General features: G+C 41.7%; 1 protein-coding gene across 4 annotated transcripts in view; it reads right to left on the bottom strand.

Annotated features, from left to right (window-relative positions):
• Positions 1–10,699: 10,699 nt before the first annotated feature.
• Positions 10,700–17,965, bottom strand: part of LOC130282152 (Y-box-binding protein 3-like) — a 28,446-nt gene continuing 21,180 nt past the window's right edge. For 2 of the 4 annotated variants that reach the window (XM_056530108.1, XM_056530106.1), the window contains exons 8-9: positions 14,903–14,987; positions 10,700–10,931 (exon numbers count right to left, since the gene is read on the bottom strand). In XM_056530108.1, coding sequence (XP_056386083.1) covers positions 14,928–14,987 — 60 coding nt within the window. In that variant the 3' untranslated portion in view covers positions 10,700–10,931; positions 14,903–14,927. Of the gene's footprint in view, positions 10,932–14,902; positions 14,988–15,266; positions 15,345–17,965 lie in introns of those variants that run through there. The other 2 variants (XM_056530107.1, XM_056530109.1) reach the window with 2 other exon arrangements.

A 17,965-nucleotide genomic window follows, 5' to 3' on the forward strand; every position in this document is an offset into this window, starting at 1 on the left:
CACTCTTTCGCATGAGGTTTGGAATTGCTCCTGTGTCTTTTTGGAGAGATGTGATGCAATTCTTGTCTGACCATCTAGAACCTTCCTTTGTTCTAACACCAGAAGTCTGTTTGTTGGGAGTTATCAATGGTTTGGTATCGGGCTTTTATAGGCGTATTTTAATTCATTTTCTCATGTTTTGTGCATGCAAAGTTACATGTAGCTCTTAAATGGTCATCAACTTTTTTTTGATATTTTGTAGTACTTATGTACTACAACATATCTCTAATATAGATTCATAATTTTATTTTTTTGCTTAAAAATTAACATGGTTTAATTTACATTTGAAAAGTGGCCGGCTGCAGCCGAGCGTGACGCGTCATGAGTGAATTAGGACCAATGCCAGCCGGGCAATCGGTCCTAATTCAGTCAGCCTGCGCAGTGGGGCTGCGCGCAGTGGCTCCCTGGATTTGCGCGCAGCCCGTCCACGCCTCGGCATGAACAGTGAAATGGAGACCACTGCTTAGGTCATACTGGGAGCTGTAGTTTTAAATGGTAAAAACCTCTTTAGCACTTTCCCATTCTGTGGCAATTGGTATATTTGATAATTATTCTGACATGTGAACATGGCCTAAGAGTCTTAAACAAGGTTAGGATTGTATGATACATTTAATAATATTGTAAGTTCTGTGAGCAACAGCTTGTTTTGTGTCCGCCAACACAAAATACTCTAATAGTGCCCCTCCCGAGATTCGACTCTGGATCCACCCCTGTACTACACACAATGCTCTGTGAGGTCTCACCAGTGCTCTGTACGGCAGCAGAAGCAGTTCCTTCTCCACTGCTAATACCTATCCCTATGCACCCATGAGCACTTCCTTCTCTACTGCTAATACCTCTCTATACACCTATGAGCACTTCCCTCTCTACAGCTAATACCTCTCCCTATACACCCATGGGCACTTCATTTTCTACTGCTATACCTCTCCCTATACACCCATGAGCACTTCCCTCTCTACTGCTAATACCTCTACCTATACACCTTTGAGCACTTCCCTCTTTCTTCTACTAATTCCTCTCTCTATATATCCAATCATACTGCTAGCATTTCCTGCTGATCTATGACATTGTCTGCCTACCCTTAAGTCTTCTGAAATAATGACCTCCATATCCCTTTCCTCAGGACATAGAATGAAGGGAATGGACATTGAATGTTGGTGATTGGACATAATATAGGAGAATTGACATAAAGTACCCTTACATTGAGACCATTTGTTTTTTTTCACCTTTTAATAAGATCCAAAGTTTGGGGGGGGGGGGTGATCTTATAATCAGGGTCATCCTATATGAACTGGTGTATAAGAAATCTGTTCAGATTATGCCTATACAAACACCTCTTGAGTAACATACAGTTGTCCCATTGCATTGCACATCGGGAGACACAGTTAAAAGTATGAATATAATCATTATGTACAGTGCAATAAATACAGAAAAAAGCTAAATAAAACAACAATATTCTCCAGATAAAATATACTGAAGTTAATAAATAATTCCAATTGCAAAAAAGGACAGCTGGTGTAGAGACAAATCAAGACATTTGTAGAGTTCTGGACAACTTCTAGAGTTCCAGTGCCACAGAATTCTAAAGTTGTAGCCATTGACATAAATAAGGGCTGCTCATCTCCTAGAAAGTTCTAAGGAAAACAATATGGGATCAGTAGTGGAGGTCACCAAAATTCTTCAAGTTATATATGCGTAATAGTAGGGGAATATGAACCCAACTTGAAAATGCTTATGTACATCCTAAAACTATACACTAAAATATAACATTGGGGTATTCACTATTTACACCGATGTTTGTGACATTGCTCCTTGTAGACTTAACACAACAGGACAAGGGTGGCCTATCCCCTTAGTGGGAACATTGTTGAACAATGTTGACTCAAACCTTGCATTTTCCCCTTCCACTTCAAAGCGTGCAGTCATCTCCCTATTTATGCAATAGATGGTTCCCCCCAACACAGCACATCTAAAGGGAAGCTTGCTTTTTGGAAAAGTTGTTGTATATTCAGACCACACTTTGGCAGTGGTGTTATATTTAAAAATATGGACAGTGGAATCTTTTTGCATGTCAAATCTATAAAGGATGTGGCCAACTGCTACCATGTCACAGGAACGTCCCTTGCTGGCATTGAAGGGACATTCTTCCCACAGATCTCGTATAGGATTGTATTTTAATAGCCTAAAAAATAAGTGACCTCCTGATATGTAAATTTCTCCTCCACAGGCTGCAGCTTCATGAGCCACAGCAAAAAGGCCTTTTGGGAGGGATGCCACAAAAATCCATTTGTTTGATCTTGGATCATATCTTTCCATTGTGTGCAAACACTCTCCTCCAATGGCGTAAAGGTATCCATCAAGTGGAACAAGCTTCAGCTGGGACCTTGCTTGCTTCATTGGTGTGAGCTGTGTCCATATGTCTGTTAGAGGGTTATAACAGAATAGTTTGTTGGAACATATTAAGCCGTTTTTGCTACGTTGAATGCCTCCTGCAATGAATAGGTAGTTATGCATGGAGCAAATACTACAACCTTTCAGACAGGCTTCCTCAGGAATATTAGTAACTTGTTTCCATTGGTTTAATTCCATATCTAGTGAAAAAAGCTGGACTTTAGGTTGGTCTTGATGCATGTCTTCTAAACAGCTGATATTTTTATTTAAGCCAAATATACTTTGTGTTTCAATCATACAAAGAGACATTTTTCCTCTGATTCTTAGCTGAAGGATTTTCTCCCTTTCCGATCCTGTTAGCTGGCCATAAATAGCAGAGTTTTTCAGCACATGTAAGTAGTTGTCACTTATTAGCTTGTAGACCTCCTTTAGAAGTTCGGGCACACTATTCTTTCTTGCTAACTTTAACAATTCCAGGCAGTTCCCCAAAGTTAGCTGAAATCTTACACCTTCTTGGATATTCTGAAAGCCCTTCGGAATACGAATGAAACACCCTCTTGCTACTTTTTCAAGTGGGCCATTCCCAGCAGAATGCAACTTTGCAGTGTAATATTCTGTCAGTAAACATAACATGCTTTGTGCTTTGTTCTTCAATGCTGATCCCTGGCACGAAGGCCCAGAATATATGTTATCACAGCTCTTAGTCATAAGGGGCTTCTTACTTTCAGTGAATACTGATTGGTATTCTGGTAAACTTAGCTCTGTAGTCTCAGTAAAAGTGGTCTTTATTATTTCTCTGGAAAAGGACTTAGTATTGGATTCTACTAAATCTAGTATTTTTTGATCTGTACTTTGTAATGTTTTTTTTAGCTCATTATGAGAAGAACTTCTTGTAGCAGAGCCGTGTTCGAAAGATGCGTCATTGGAGCTGGAGTCAGTGTTGTTAAGAGTATTCTGTCCAAGATTTTCAGCAGAAGACCTCAAGGAATCAGCAGAGTGAGATCTTTGCCCCACCCTATTTATAGTTATGTTTTCTTTTGACAGATTAGGGTCCTCCATTATTGCTTGCATTGTTTGTTGAAAGTTTACCTCGGTTTTTGGCATTTCCTTCATAACATATGAATCAGTGTAATTGTCTTTGCATGAAGATAGACGCCTACAGGAGGATTCTTCAGTAGGGTTCGACAAGACTTTGGAAACACTAGACTGTTGTTTATTAGAGCACTCTCCTAACTTGCATTTTTCAGAAGAGTAGCCCAAACTGTTGGTATCTGCTTGTTTCCTAAATCCACTGACATATCCATTAGTGAGGATCGTACAGGAGCTTAATTCATTTTTGTCCATGATAAGAGAGCTAGCATCATGTTTTGGCCAGTAGAGCATTACATCATTGTCTTGTCCGTCGTCACTTGTTGATTCTATACTTTGACTCTTAGTCTTGGTGACCATTGTTGAACTAAATGTCTTGAGAGTGGAGGGATCACACAAGAGATTCCTTGTCATAGTGCTCTGAACTGATGTTATGCTGTGAAATGTAGAACTTTTAAAGGAACTTTCCATACCAGCATCCAAATGATTATATTTGCTTTCTTTATACACAGGCATTGATTTCTCAGTAGAAAGTGAAACATTGTTTTCTATAGAAGATTGACCTTCATCGTTCTCAATTAAAGGTGTCATTGAATTTTCAGGTTTATGACAATTTTTTTGGTACATCAGGTCGCTATTTTCTGTATAGTCATATTCTGTCATAGTATTCCATTTCAGTACTTGACTGGTATGACGGTAAATCGTGCTTTTAGTTTTCATTTCATACATTACACCAGCTTCAGGTGAGCACAACAATTCTGTTTGGTTTAGAGATCCCCGAGTAATCTGATCATTGTGTTTTCCATTATGATTATTGTGCAGGATGTCAACTGATGAAAACAACACCTTGTTCTTATCTTCAACAGTCATGTGCTCTTCGAGAACATGTGCAGAAGCTGGTATGCAGCTTATACTAGAACATTTCAAGTTTTCATTTGTTTCCTTTACTATTTGTTCCAAAGTCACATGGCTCTTGTGCTCTTTACTTGATTGTTCTGCACACGTCACATGATTGTCACCTTTAGAATAATTTTTTTCACCTTGACAGTTACTTTTACAAGTAGAATTTGTCAGTACTGTGTCTTCACTGGACGTGGTTATAGTGCTGTGTTTAGCCTCTATAGTCTGAAGAATATCCTGCATGTTACTTGTTGTATAGAGTGTTTGCTGTTTAGTATTATGGCATCCTGTAAGAACTACATAAGCAAGTGGACCTATGAAAGCATTTATATTCTCATGTGATTCAGGAAGGCTTGGGGTACATGTATTCAAAGGGTTCTCCCTGTCACTGAAATATTCCTTGGTATTGCTTTCTGGATTCATACCACTAAGTGAACTTGCTATGTTGTCCTTATTCTCAGTACAGGGTTTAATATGACTTTCAGTGTCCATTTTGGAATCACAATTTAAATTTTCATTATTAAATAGATCTTCAGCCAAACCTACGTCTACAGTCTTATGCTTGGAACATATGGCAGGCATCAGGTTGTCACCACCAGTAGGCTGGTATTGACGCTCTAGGTGTACATTCATAACATCAGTGCACTCACCATAGCTTGAACTTGTTTTAGTGTCAAGCTGCTGATCCTGTGACCTTTCATAAAATGTCATATCATATGTCTGTGTGAAGCAGCTAGAAAATACTTCAGTCTGGGTATCATTTGTTGAATCGTCCACAACGACAGCAGGCAATCCTGAAATGCTAGCATTTTCCTCACAAGAGTTGTGTGAGGTACTCTTAGGGCTTGCCACATTGTTCAGTTTATAGCATACCGGTGTTAAGTCACATAACAGTCTTTTTTGATCAGTCAGAGATTCTCTGTCTTCTTTCCCATAAACAATATTTGGACAGGTTGTGTCTAGAACACTTTTTAATAGTCCATGTGAAAAACAATCAATTGGTAAATCTGTCATCCCTTGCTTATCACTGACCTTGTGTTCCTTTTTATTTTTTTCCAGTGTTTCTTCATTTCCTTTAGGGTTATCCCTTGAGGACTGTCCATCTTCTATTGAATCTTGTTTGCACTGCAACTTAGAATTTTCATCCTTTGCCTTTTCCATCTTGTCACGTGAAATAAACCATTTGATGGCTATAGCCGTGGCAGCCGCCACAGCCAATGTCCCTAGGGTACGAAGTACAGCAGGGATATCCTGGCTGGATACAGAATCCTTTTCGCTCATTGTTATAGATATTGATCCCAATGGACTGCAGGCTGTTGCAGGCAATGGAAGCTGATAATCAATTTCTTTGGAATTAGGAGCAGGAATAATGTATCATCATATGGAACAGGGAATGGATTTCATCTGCTAGATCTAAGTCCAGGAACACATTTTCTGAGAATACGGCAAACTGTTGCTTCGTGATGCGTGTGGTGCATCTCTGTTAATGTATTGCTCAGTGATCTTCTCTTGTGTTTTCTTTGCTGGCACCACGCCACTGGTAATGTGACCAAGGCAGATGATTGTGCTTAAGGTAGATCTCTAAATATGCCCTTATGACATTAGCTGCATTGAAGCGGATTTATATAAAATAACCATTCTGAGTTAGTGTGGTGTTCATATTATACATATCATTGTCTGCATATACATATATATCACGAGTTTCTAAAAAAATAAAAATAAAGCAGCACAATACATGTCAGCTTTGTATTCACCATACATGGCTTTTTCTTTCCACTTTGTTACACTTGTCTATATACCTTTATGTAGCCATAATATTTTATCAATATTTGATTTTACAAACACAGATAGTTGATTGTTCCCATTATCTTTTATCACAGTTTTCCTTTGCTTTTGTGTTGTTTTCCTATAATGTCTTTATTGGAAAATCAAGGACATTCATCCTTTAATGACAAGAGGGATCCACACATGGATCACAGAAGTAATATGATCAACGAAATGTTTACAACAGTCCAAAATGACAGTCCTCCCTTCCCCAGCACCTCAGGTCAACCCAAAAAGGTTGTACCAGTAGCAAGAACCAGGCATAATAATCCCAAAAATTCTGAATGTATTAAGTCATTGGAATAGGTATTCTACCCACAAGTTGTTCCTTCATGTACCAGTTAGTAAACTGGAAGCAATTATGTAAGGCTAAATTTGTTGAATGCGGCTGGACCACATTGGGAAAAAAATGGTTTGTAACTCTTTCTTTGTTAAAGAGCATCTGTCATCTAAATAGTACGGTACCAACTCCCACCATAAAGACATTCTTCTTAATGTCTCTATTCTTATATACCTTTATAACCTTGTTTGATGGCCAAAATTAGGTAAAAATGACTTTGTAAATCCCTTAAGGCAAGGCCAGCACCGATTTGCCATGCCTTTCAGTACCACTTCCCAGCTGAGTGATTAACATCCCACACTATGTTGCTGACAGCAGCTCTGTCTGTGCCGTCTTTGCAGTCTGCATGTGCACTGGAAACAAAAAGTATGGACGCATGGGCACGTGCACTGGAAATAAAAAGTATGAACGCATGGGCACGTGCACTGGAAACAAAAAGTATGGACGCATGGGCACGTGCACTGGAAACAAAAAGTATTGACGCATGGGCACGTGCACTGGAAACAAAAAGTATGGGCACATGGGCATATTGCACACACAGAGCTGTTGGCAGTAAAAGAATGAAGCAGGTGATCAAGCACTTGAAAAATGAAATCCAGCTTTATTGAGTGGCAAGCGTAAAAGTACACAGGTACAGCACACCTTAGCAATCCATCAGACATGTTTCTGGCACATGCATGCCCTTCGTCAGTGACTGGATTGGTAAGGTGTGCTGTACCTGTGTGTTTTTATGCTTGCCATCCAAAAAAGTGCTGAATCACCTGCTTTGTTCTTTTACCATATGTTTGCACTGGGCAGAGTGCAGATCGACGCACTATCCACAGGTTAAAGGTGAGCTCCAAATCTTGTTGTATATGACAAAGAGCTGTTGGCAGCCAGATAGTGTGGGATGTCAATCACTCGGCTGTAACATGATGCTGAGAGGAATGGCGAATAATTGCTGGCCCGACTGGCTGGCCCCAATTCCAGGACATTTCTTTCAGGAGTAGTGCAGTGAAAAATAACATATGGATAGGGGATAAGTTATAGATCGCGGGGAAGTCCGACCGCTGGGATCTCCTGAACGGGGCCCTGGCAGTTTACCAAAAGCGGCTGTTCCGACCCCCACAGGAAGCTGAAGCCAACACGCCCCCTCCATGTATCTCTATGGGATACATGGAGGAGGCATGTCGGCCGCTGCTCCATGGGGGTCGGCACGTCCCATTCAAGCAAACTGCCGGGCCCCATTCAGTAGATCGTGAGGGGTCCAGGTTGTTGGTTGGACCCCCGCGATCTATAACCTTTGGATAGGGGATAAGTTATCTTTCACTACACTCCTTTAACATACTCCTTTAAGCAATTTACAAAGTTTTTTTTACCTATTTTTTTGGTCACAAAACAGGCTAATAAAGGTATATAATGAAAAGGCACATTAGAGAGGATGTCTTTATTGGGAGATATGGCACCGTGCGATTTAGGTGACAAGATACACTATTTTATTCAATTAATAAAAGTAAATAAATAAATAAATATTAAGAAAAGTCTTGTGAAGTTTGCTTCTGCTAGTAAGCAAGGGCCCAAACATATCTCCGGCATAGCTGGTATAGCAAAGGCCTGGCCCAGTATTTTACAACCAGTGTGCCTCCAGCTGTTGCAAAACTACAACTTCCAGCATGCCTTTGGCTGTCCGGGCATGCTGGGGGTTGTAGTTTTGCAACAGCTGGAGGCACAGTGGTTGAGGAACACTGGTCTACTCCTTTAAAGGGGTTATCCAGGAATAGAAAAACACAGCTAATTTATTTAAAAAACAGCTCCACGTCTGTCTCCTGGTTGGGTGTGGTATTACAACTTGGCTCCATTCACTTCAATGGAACTGAGCTGCAGAACCACAGCCAACCTGGAGGTAGACAGGGAGCGGTTTATGATAGAAAGTAGCTCTATTTTTCTATTCCTGGATAACCCATTTAAGGGCTTTTCATAAAACATGCCCTCAATACTGAATTTCTTCTAATATTTCCTCAATATGCAAGATTCATCAGATCAGATTGTATACTGGATTCTCCCAGTCCACCTTAACAGCAGCGCCGTTCAAATGCACGTCCTCAGGTATATCATTACAGGAGACACAGGCTGCTGTGTCAGGTTACCTTTGTTTATCTCTCAAGTACCAGGCTCCAGGGACAGAGGTGTGTACTGTAACCAGCCAATTCTGGTTATTGCGTTATTGCGTTTTTGCATTGAATATTGTCATAAAGTAGACCATGGAACTGGTTTGTTTGGTTCTTGTGTATAGTGGCATTTTATATTGTGCATTCTGTTTAGGTTTTTTGTTTCTGGTTAATAATAAGGCATTGTTCTGAAATAGAATGTTAATCACAAAGTACAGACTATTCCCAGAGTCTCTGTTAAAAAATAAAACATAACCCTCTATAGACATAACTTTATATAATTCAACTAAACCAGTGACCCCCAATCCCTCATTCTCTAGCCATTACAAAACTACTACTCCCAGAAAGCTGTGACACTCTGTGGCCTAGACATGCCAACAGCTACTTCTCCCGATCCCCACATACACATGCACACTTGGCTCGGCCAAGGATGCATGTATTCACCTTCAAGTCCTCACTTACTTCTGCTACACTACTTTGCCACTGTCATATCCTCTTTATCCCACAACTCAAGGCAACCCTTTAACACCTTTGACTCCCCTTCTCCATCCACCCTTCCACTCCCAACATCTCTTAACTGAGATGACGACTTTTCTGGATACTTAAAATAAATGTCCTGACATGGACAGAGGTGTCAGCAGAGGGCACTGTCGTCAGAGAGAAAAGAAATTCAAAAAGAAAAGAATTTCCTGTGGAGCATACAGCAGCTGATAATTAATGGAAGGATTAAGATTTTTAAATAGAAGTAATTTACAAATCTGTTAAACTTTCTGGCACCAGTTGATTTAACAACATTTTTTTTCCCAATGGAGCACCCCTTTAATCTCTGATCCTCTCAAAACCTCCGCCTGTGCTCTCCTCTCATCCGTACCTCACACAATCATTTTTTTTTACTTCTGTGCTTCTCTCTGGAACTCGCTACCCCAACCTTTCAGGCTTTCACCCACCATCAAAACCTTCAAAAGCAACTTAAAAACCCATCTCTACAAGACAGACTATTACCTTTAATTAGGGTATGTTCACACGGGGGATTTTTTGCGGAATGTCTGCAGGATATGCTGGCGCTAGGACCATTCCAAAATGCATCGTCTCCATAGATGGCAATGCATTTATAAACAGAATCCTGCAGAAAGAATTGACATGTCAATTATTTCTGCAGAGTCCGGAATCAGAATTTCTGTGGCAGATGTTTCTGCCACGGAAACCTTGCCATGTGCACAGTGCAGCAGAATCTCATTGAAAACAATGGTACTTTGCTGGAACGGAATTTCCAAGCTGAATTTTTCTGCCAGATTCCAATCTAAACTGGAAACAACTTCCCTACCTTCTCATAGTCAACCAGCAGTCTCTATAAGTTACTGTTTCCCTTTACATGTAGACTGTAAGCACTTGTGGGCAGGGCCCTCCCTCTTTCTATACCATTCTGTCATTTACTTTGTATCACATGCATTTGTATTATGTATTTTAACCCTTATATGTACAAGGCCCTGGGGGTGCTATAAAAATACATTCTAATAATAATCTGTGTCTGTATATTTCATAGACTTTTATGAAGAATGAACGAATCCCTGCCAGAAATAGGAGACTGGGAAAAAATAGTTCACTAATACAACACATTTTGATCTTTCAAAAGTACTGATTTTATTTTAAGGCGCCTAAAGGTTGTTTTTGTTTTTGGCTTGTACAACATGGCAAACTTGCCAATAATGTATCTGTGAACCAAGGTCAATGTATGGCCCATGATGTCATCAGATGTGCAACAGCTAGGAAAGGAAAGGTTGTTAAAGCTTTCTTTTTGTATTCCAATTGTCACAATACTTTGCTTCAAAGTGAATTCACATCTGCTGCAGAAGCTGGAAATGTCTCTCATTACTCAGTACATTTACAAGGTCTTTGGCAATCAATAATTTTAGGACAATCTTCAATATCTGTTCTGCACATCTCAATGTGTTCTTGTTGATTATATATATATATATATATATATATATATATATATATATATATATATATATTAGTTCTGGAATATGTAAGCATAGATTGTAAGGCTTCAACTATTCATAGTGCAGAAATCCACAGCAGGCAAGTCAAGTAGCAAAGAAGCAGTCCTTCACCCTCCTATTTATTAGGCAACTTTAGAAATTAGCATTAGTAATAGTTTGTGGCCACTTGTGCGGTTCTTCTTTCTTCTGCTCACATTCTGTCTGAAAAGGAAAAAAATTATAGCAAAAATGAAATAATAATCACAGCTTTGCCTCTGAAGCAAGATGAAATGTAAAATGTAGCATGTGTAGGTAGATGTTAAAAGGGATTTCCAGGTTTAGAAGGATGTATTTAAAAAAGACAAACAACCAGAATATAACAAATTATACTGATTTATGATTCACCCCAGTGCTGAAATTGTGTAGTTCTTTTATTTCCAGTGTGGTGTTGTCGCCTATCTTTCTCCTAAGACAACAGATCATCTTCTTTTGCCTCAGGAGGTGTGGCTGCATCTTATCCTAGGGGATAAGATGTCTGAATTCGCAACCCCCCCCCCCCCCACCCGCGATCTCCGTGCAGCACCCGGCAGTCGTTTAGAGTGCTGGCTAAAGCACAGAAGGTCCATGACGTCACGGTCACACCCCTCGTGATGTCACGCCACACACCCTCAATGCAAGTCTATGGGAGGGAGCATGGCGGGTGTCACGAGTGGGGAGTTCGCTCCATGCACCGGATGAATGCAGTGCTGCAGCACAGATTGTGGGGGGCCCAGCGGTCAGACCCCCGCGATCAGACATCTTATTCCCTATCCCTTGGATAGGGGATAAGATGTCTAGAGGCAGAGTACCCCTATAAGCCCCATTTCCAGAATTGGGCTTAAGGGGCCACCTATGAACAACCCCTCCAGCCTTCATCAACATCTCCCTGTCATAATTCAGTGGGGCAAAAAAGTATTTAGCCAGCCACCAATTGTGCAAGTTCTCCCACTTAAAAAGATGAGAGAGGCCTGTAATTTTCATCATAGATATACCTCAACTATGAGAGACAGAATGAGGAAAAAATAAAATTATGAAAATTATGGTGGAAAATAAGTATTTGGTCAATAACAAAAGTTAATCTCAAAACTTTGTTTTATACACTTTGTTGGCAATGACAGAGGTCAAACGTTTTCTGTAAGTCTTCACAAGGTTTTCACACACTGTCACACTGTTGCTGGTATTTTGGTCCATTCCTCCATGCAGATTTCCTCTAGAGCAGTGATGTTTTGGGGCTGTCGCTGGGCAACACAAACTTTCAACTCCCTCCAAAGGTTTTCTATGGGGTTGAGATCTGGAGACTGGCTCGAGGGAGATTATCAGTGCTCTTGTATGTCTTCCATGTTCTAATAATTGCTCCCACAATTCATTTCTTCACACCAAGCTGCTTGCCTATCGCAGATTCAGTCTTCCCAGTGGAGTTTGGAGTGTGATTGTTTGAGGTTGTGGACAGGTGTCTTTTATACTGTATTAAACAGGTGCCATTAATACAGGTAATGAGTGGAGGAGAGAGGAGACTCTTAAAGAAGAAGTTACAGGTCTGTGATAGCCAGAAATGTTGCTTGTTTGTAGGTGACCAAATACTTATTTTCCACCATAATTTGCAAATAAATTCTTTAAAAATCAGATTTTATGGATTTTTTTTTCTCATTATGTCTCTCATAGTTGAGATATACCTATGATGAAAATTACAGGCCTCTCTCATCTTTTTAAGTGGGAGAACTTGCACAATTGGTGGCTGACTAAATACTTTTTTGCCCCACTGTGTGTATATATATATATATATATATATATATATATATATATATATATTTTTTTTTTTTTTTTTTGTTTGTTTGTTTGTTTTTTCAGAGGAGCAGACAGGGAATCAATAGCAAGTGCTGCAATCTCACTGACTGTGCAATACTTTGCAGTGAAATTTGATGTTCTGGAACAGCTCTGGGTAGGGAACTAGCAGGGGTGGTGTAGGAGGGGAGTAGTCAGGATGGTAAGACTGTGATGAAGAGCTGAGGGAAAGCAATGCATTCTAGTAATTGCAGTACTGAGCACCTGTTCGGTACAACCAGAAAGTACAGGACTTAGACCCCAAAACAAATGGATTTTTGATGGTGTCAGAAATGGGGCAGACAGGTAAGAAAATGTATATGCTTCTGCAGCAATTATTTTGTTAACCAGAGTACTGCTTTCGGCGAGCAGCAATACAAACAGTGTATGCATCATTGCTCACTACTGTACAAAAGCAAGGAGTCCAATCATAGACAGGGGTCCCTGCTCCTGTACATACATTCCTTGGTATGCTATGCTTATAGCAAAGTACACCATAGAAACAAAGTACTGTGCTAAGTGGTGGTCACTACATCTACCTTAACTGCCAGAGTACAGTGCTCTAACACAGGATGAAAGCAGTCAGTCAAAGCAAAACTAAAGTAATACAAGGAAAAAGGAAAGAAAATTGAACTGGAAATGGTGCTGTGCATGTATATTTGCAATCTGAGGAAGGGAGATTGACCTCCTGAAATGTGTCATTGGCCACTGTATGTAACTTTTTATAATTTTATGAGTTAATAAACTCAATGAAACGCGAAAAATATCTAAGATTCCAGAGTATATATCCATACAAGCAGCACCATCTGTAGTGGAATTTTCTTTCCTTCTTTCCTCCATGACTACAAACAGGTTCCCGACGAGGATACCAGTTCAAAGAACTAACGGGAAACAGCTTGGATTCAGACTGATAGGAGGATACTATGTTATCTAACATCCACAGCATAGGAGATAACATGGTAATCGGTATGGGCACTGTGACCCCCACCAATTTGGAGAACAAGTGAAATTTTTTCTTAGAAATTAGGGCAATCCACTGCTTGTGCGCAGCCAGCGCTTCATTCACTTTCTATGAGGTTTCCAGTGGAAGAGGCACTGACTGTACATGTGCAGTCGGAATACATAATGGCCAAGCACAATTTTTCCTTGCTCTTCAGATCGGTGGGGTCTTAGAGGTAGGACCCCTCCCTATAAGCATGTTATCCACTATTCTGTGGAAAGGGGATAACATGCGCAGATGGGAATACCTTTTTTTTAGTTTGTATGCATCTTTATATGAGTTTGTTTCCAAAAACAAGTGATCTTGCCTTTAACCTCTTAAGGACACAGCCCTTTTTTGCCACTGTTATTTTATGCATTAATAACTCAGATGCTTTTACCTTTTATTCTGATTCCGAGATTGTTTTTTCGTGACATATTCTACTTTAACATAGTTTTTGTCATTACTCGCATCCTTTCTTGGTGAAAAATCCTCAAACTTCATGAAAATTTTGAAAATTTAGCATTTTTCTAACTTTGAAACTTTCTGTTTGTGAGGAAAATTGACAGTCCAAAGAAATTATAAATTGATTCACAAATACAATATGTCTACTTTATGTTGGCATCATAAAGTTGACATGTTTTTACTTTTTGTAAGACAATAGAGGGCTTCAAAATATTTCTAAATTTTCAAAATTAAATTTTTTCAGGGACCAGTTAAAGGGGTATTCCGGGCAAAAACATCTTATCCCCTCATCCCCCCCCCCACGATCTCCCTGCAGCAGCCCGCATTCTATGCGTAGCTGCGTCTGAAGTTTCGGAAACCTCCGGGCTTCCAAGACGGGGATGGGACGTCACGCCAAGCCCCCTCCATTCATTTCTATGGGAGGGGCGTAACGGCCTCAGCAGGCATCCAGGTCCAGTCCCTGCCTGGGGGACCGGACCTGGATGCCATACTTATAAAAAAAATTAAATGCTGGCTGTTACAGCCATAAATAAGGATACAGTAGTTTTGATTTTTTTTTTTAAGAATGAGTGCACTAGAAGGAGCCTTTTCTCACCAGGACTGAATATATTAAGTCGGCATACTAAGAGCGAATAAAAAACACAAAAGACAACAAAGCACTAAGCACTAAGTAGCGTCAAGTGTCCAACAGCCAGAGCTAGACACAGGAGCATTTTTAAATAGTTCTATCAACTAGTCAGAACTAAATTAAATAATATTTAATATTGAGTAAATCATTTAGTTATTTTTGTAATAAAACTTGCATCAGATAAGTATCAGGGTCCTGCTGTTGGGCAGAGGCACAGAAGCAACTGCATATATTGTAACTGTAACTGACCATCTCACTTACATGATGGAAGATCGGGTCACTCAGATTACACAGCATTGCTTTTCTCAGCCACAGGCACGGGCTTCTCAGCTGTGGTTTCAGATGGCTACAGAGCATAGATAAGAGAAATTATTTTCACTTCAGCATTAAGAGCATCATTAAATTTCATGGCAATACAATTACAAACATAACAGTTGTGCTGATGCAGATCACAAGTTCACCCAGTCTATACTGTATTCTACATAAAGTTGTTTTATTTAAGTCCTTGACATATATTATTCCACTAACTTTTTTAAGGGGTTCTCTCAATAAAAAAAAATAAAAAAAACACAAAAAACTAATTAAAGCCTGCTCTGTGTGAAATTAAAAATTAGCACATACTCACCTCTGATCCAACACTGGCATTTGGGTCTGTCCCAGTGCCTCTGCTTGCTTACCCTGAGGACAAGCTGTCCTGGCTCTCCTGATTATGTTTCAAAAACAAATTACAGCCTCAGTTATTGGTAGCAGTGAGTTCATAACATCAGCAAGAGACCCATGGTAGCACATCATGAGGAGAAGTAAAAAGAGGCAATGGGGTGGACCAGAGGGCCAGCATTGGACTGGAAAAGGGCAGTATATGCTATTTTGTTGCTCCATTATGTGGAGCTCCATTGGAAAGTCTGTCAGTAGGGGAAAAATGTAATGCATGCACAATTTTTTTTCTCCGCTAAATCCGGTAAAATACGGGATCCCTGACGGGCACCATTGAAATCAATGGGATCTGTCGGGACCTGATGAGTCCATTGTGCCCCAACCTGTTTTTTGGACCATTCGGTGCAAAAAGACACAACCAAACAGGCCCTTAACAGGACAGAGTACAACGGCTATGTGAACTTAAAGCTCAGTATGAAAGTAATTTCATTTGTGTCACGATGCCGGCTGGCAGGTAGTGGATCCTCTGTGCCAGAGAGGGATTGGCGTGGACCGTGCTAGTGGACCGGTTCTAAGCCACTACTGGTTTTCACCAGAGCCCGCCGCAAAGCGGGATGGTCTTGCTGCGGCGGTAGTGACCAGGTCGTATCCACTAGCAACGGCTCACCTCTCTGGCTGCTGAAGATAGGCGCGGTACAAGGGAGTAGGCAAAAGCAAGGTCGGACGTAGCAGAAGGTCGGGGCAGGCAGCAAGGATCGTAGTCAGGGGCAACGGCAGAAGGTCTGGAATCACAGGCAAGGAACACACAAGGAACGCTTTCACTGGCACTAAGGCAACAAGATCCGGCGAGGGAGTGAAGGGGAAGTGAGGTGATATAGGGAAGTGCACAGGTGCAACCACTAATTGGAACCACTGCGCCAATCAGCGGCGCAGTGGCCCTTTAAATCGCAAAGACCCGGCGCGCGCGCGCCCTAGGGAGCGGGGCCGCGCGCGCCGGGACAGAACTGACGGAGAGCGGGTCAGGTACGGGAGCCGGGGTGCGCATCGCGAGCGGGCGCTACCCGCATCGCGGATCGCATCCCGGCCGGAGACAGTATCGCAGCGCCCCGGGTCCGTGGAACCGACCGGAGCGCTGCAGTGAGGAAGGTGTAGCGAGCGCTCCGGGGAGGAGCGGGGACCCGGAGCGCTCGGCGTAACAGTACCCCCCCCCTTGGGTCTCCCCCTCTTCTTGGAGCCTGAGAACCTGAGGATCAGACTTTTGTCCAGGATATTGTCCTCAGGTTCCCAGGACCTCTCTTCTGGACCACAACCCTCCCAATCCACTAAAAAGAAGGTTTTCCCTCTGACCTTTTTAGATGCTAGAATTTCTTTGACGGAGAAGATGTCCGAGGAGCCGGAAACAGGAGAGGGAGGAACAGATTTGGGAGAAAAACGGTTGAGGATGAGTGGTTTGAGAAGAGAGACGTGAAAGGCATTAGGGATACGAAGAGAGGGAGGAAGAAGAAGTTTATAAGAGACAGGATTAATTTGACACAAAATTTTGAAAGGACCAAGATAGCGTGGTCCCAACTTGTAGCTAGGGACACGGAAGCGGACATATTTAGCGGAGAGCCATACCTTGTCTCCAGGGGAAAAAACGGGGGAAGCTCTTCTTTTCTTATCCGCGAACTTCTTCATGCGTGATGAAGCCTGTAAGAGAGAATTTTGGGTCTCTCTCCATATGATGGAAAGGTCACGAGAAATTTCATCCACAGCGGGCAGACCAGAGGGCAAGGGAGTAGGGAGGGGGGGAAGAGGGTGACGGCCGTACACCACGAAAAATGGGGATTTGGAGGAAGACTCAGAGACCCTGAAGTTATACGAGAATTCGGCCCATGGGAGGAGATCTGCCCAGTCATCCTGGCGGGAGGAAACAAAATGTCGCAAATAATCACCCAAGATCTGGTTAATCCTTTCTACTTGTCCATTGGACTGGGGATGATATGCAGAAGAAAAATTTAATTTAATCTTGAGTTGTTTACAGAGAGCCCTCCAGAATTTAGACACGAATTGGACACCTCTATCCGAGACAATCTGCGTAGGCAACCCGTGAAGACGAAAAATGTGTACAAAAAATTGTTTTGCCAACTGAGGCGCTGAAGGAAGACCAGGAAGAGGAATAAAATGTGCCATCTTGGAAAATCGATCAACGACCACCCAAACAACAGTGTTGCCACGGGATGGGGGTAAGTCTGTAATAAAATCCATACCAATCAGAGACCAAGGCTGTTCGGGGACAGGCAGAGGATGAAGAAAACCAGCGGGCTTCTGGCGAGGAGTCTTATCCCGGGCACAGATAGTGCAGGCTCGCACAAAGTCCACAACATCCGTCTCCAGAGTCGGCCACCAATAGAAGCGGGAGATGAGTTGCACAGATTTCTTGATACCCGCATGACCTGCGAGATGGGAGGAGTGACCCCATTTGAGGATTCCGAGGCGTTGGCGAGGAGAAACAAAGGTCTTTCCTGGAGGAGTCTGCCTGATGGAGGCAGGAGAAGTGGAGATCAGGCAGTCAGGTGGAATGATGTGTTGCGGAGAGAGTTCAACTTCTGAGGCATCCGAGGAACGAGAGAGAGCATCGGCCCTAATGTTCTTATCGGCAGGACGAAAGTGAATCTCAAAATTAAATCG

The sequence above is a fragment of the Hyla sarda genome, chromosome 7 (genome assembly GCF_029499605.1).
Source record: "Hyla sarda isolate aHylSar1 chromosome 7, aHylSar1.hap1, whole genome shotgun sequence".
NCBI classification, from domain to species: domain Eukaryota; kingdom Metazoa; phylum Chordata; class Amphibia; order Anura; family Hylidae; genus Hyla; species Hyla sarda.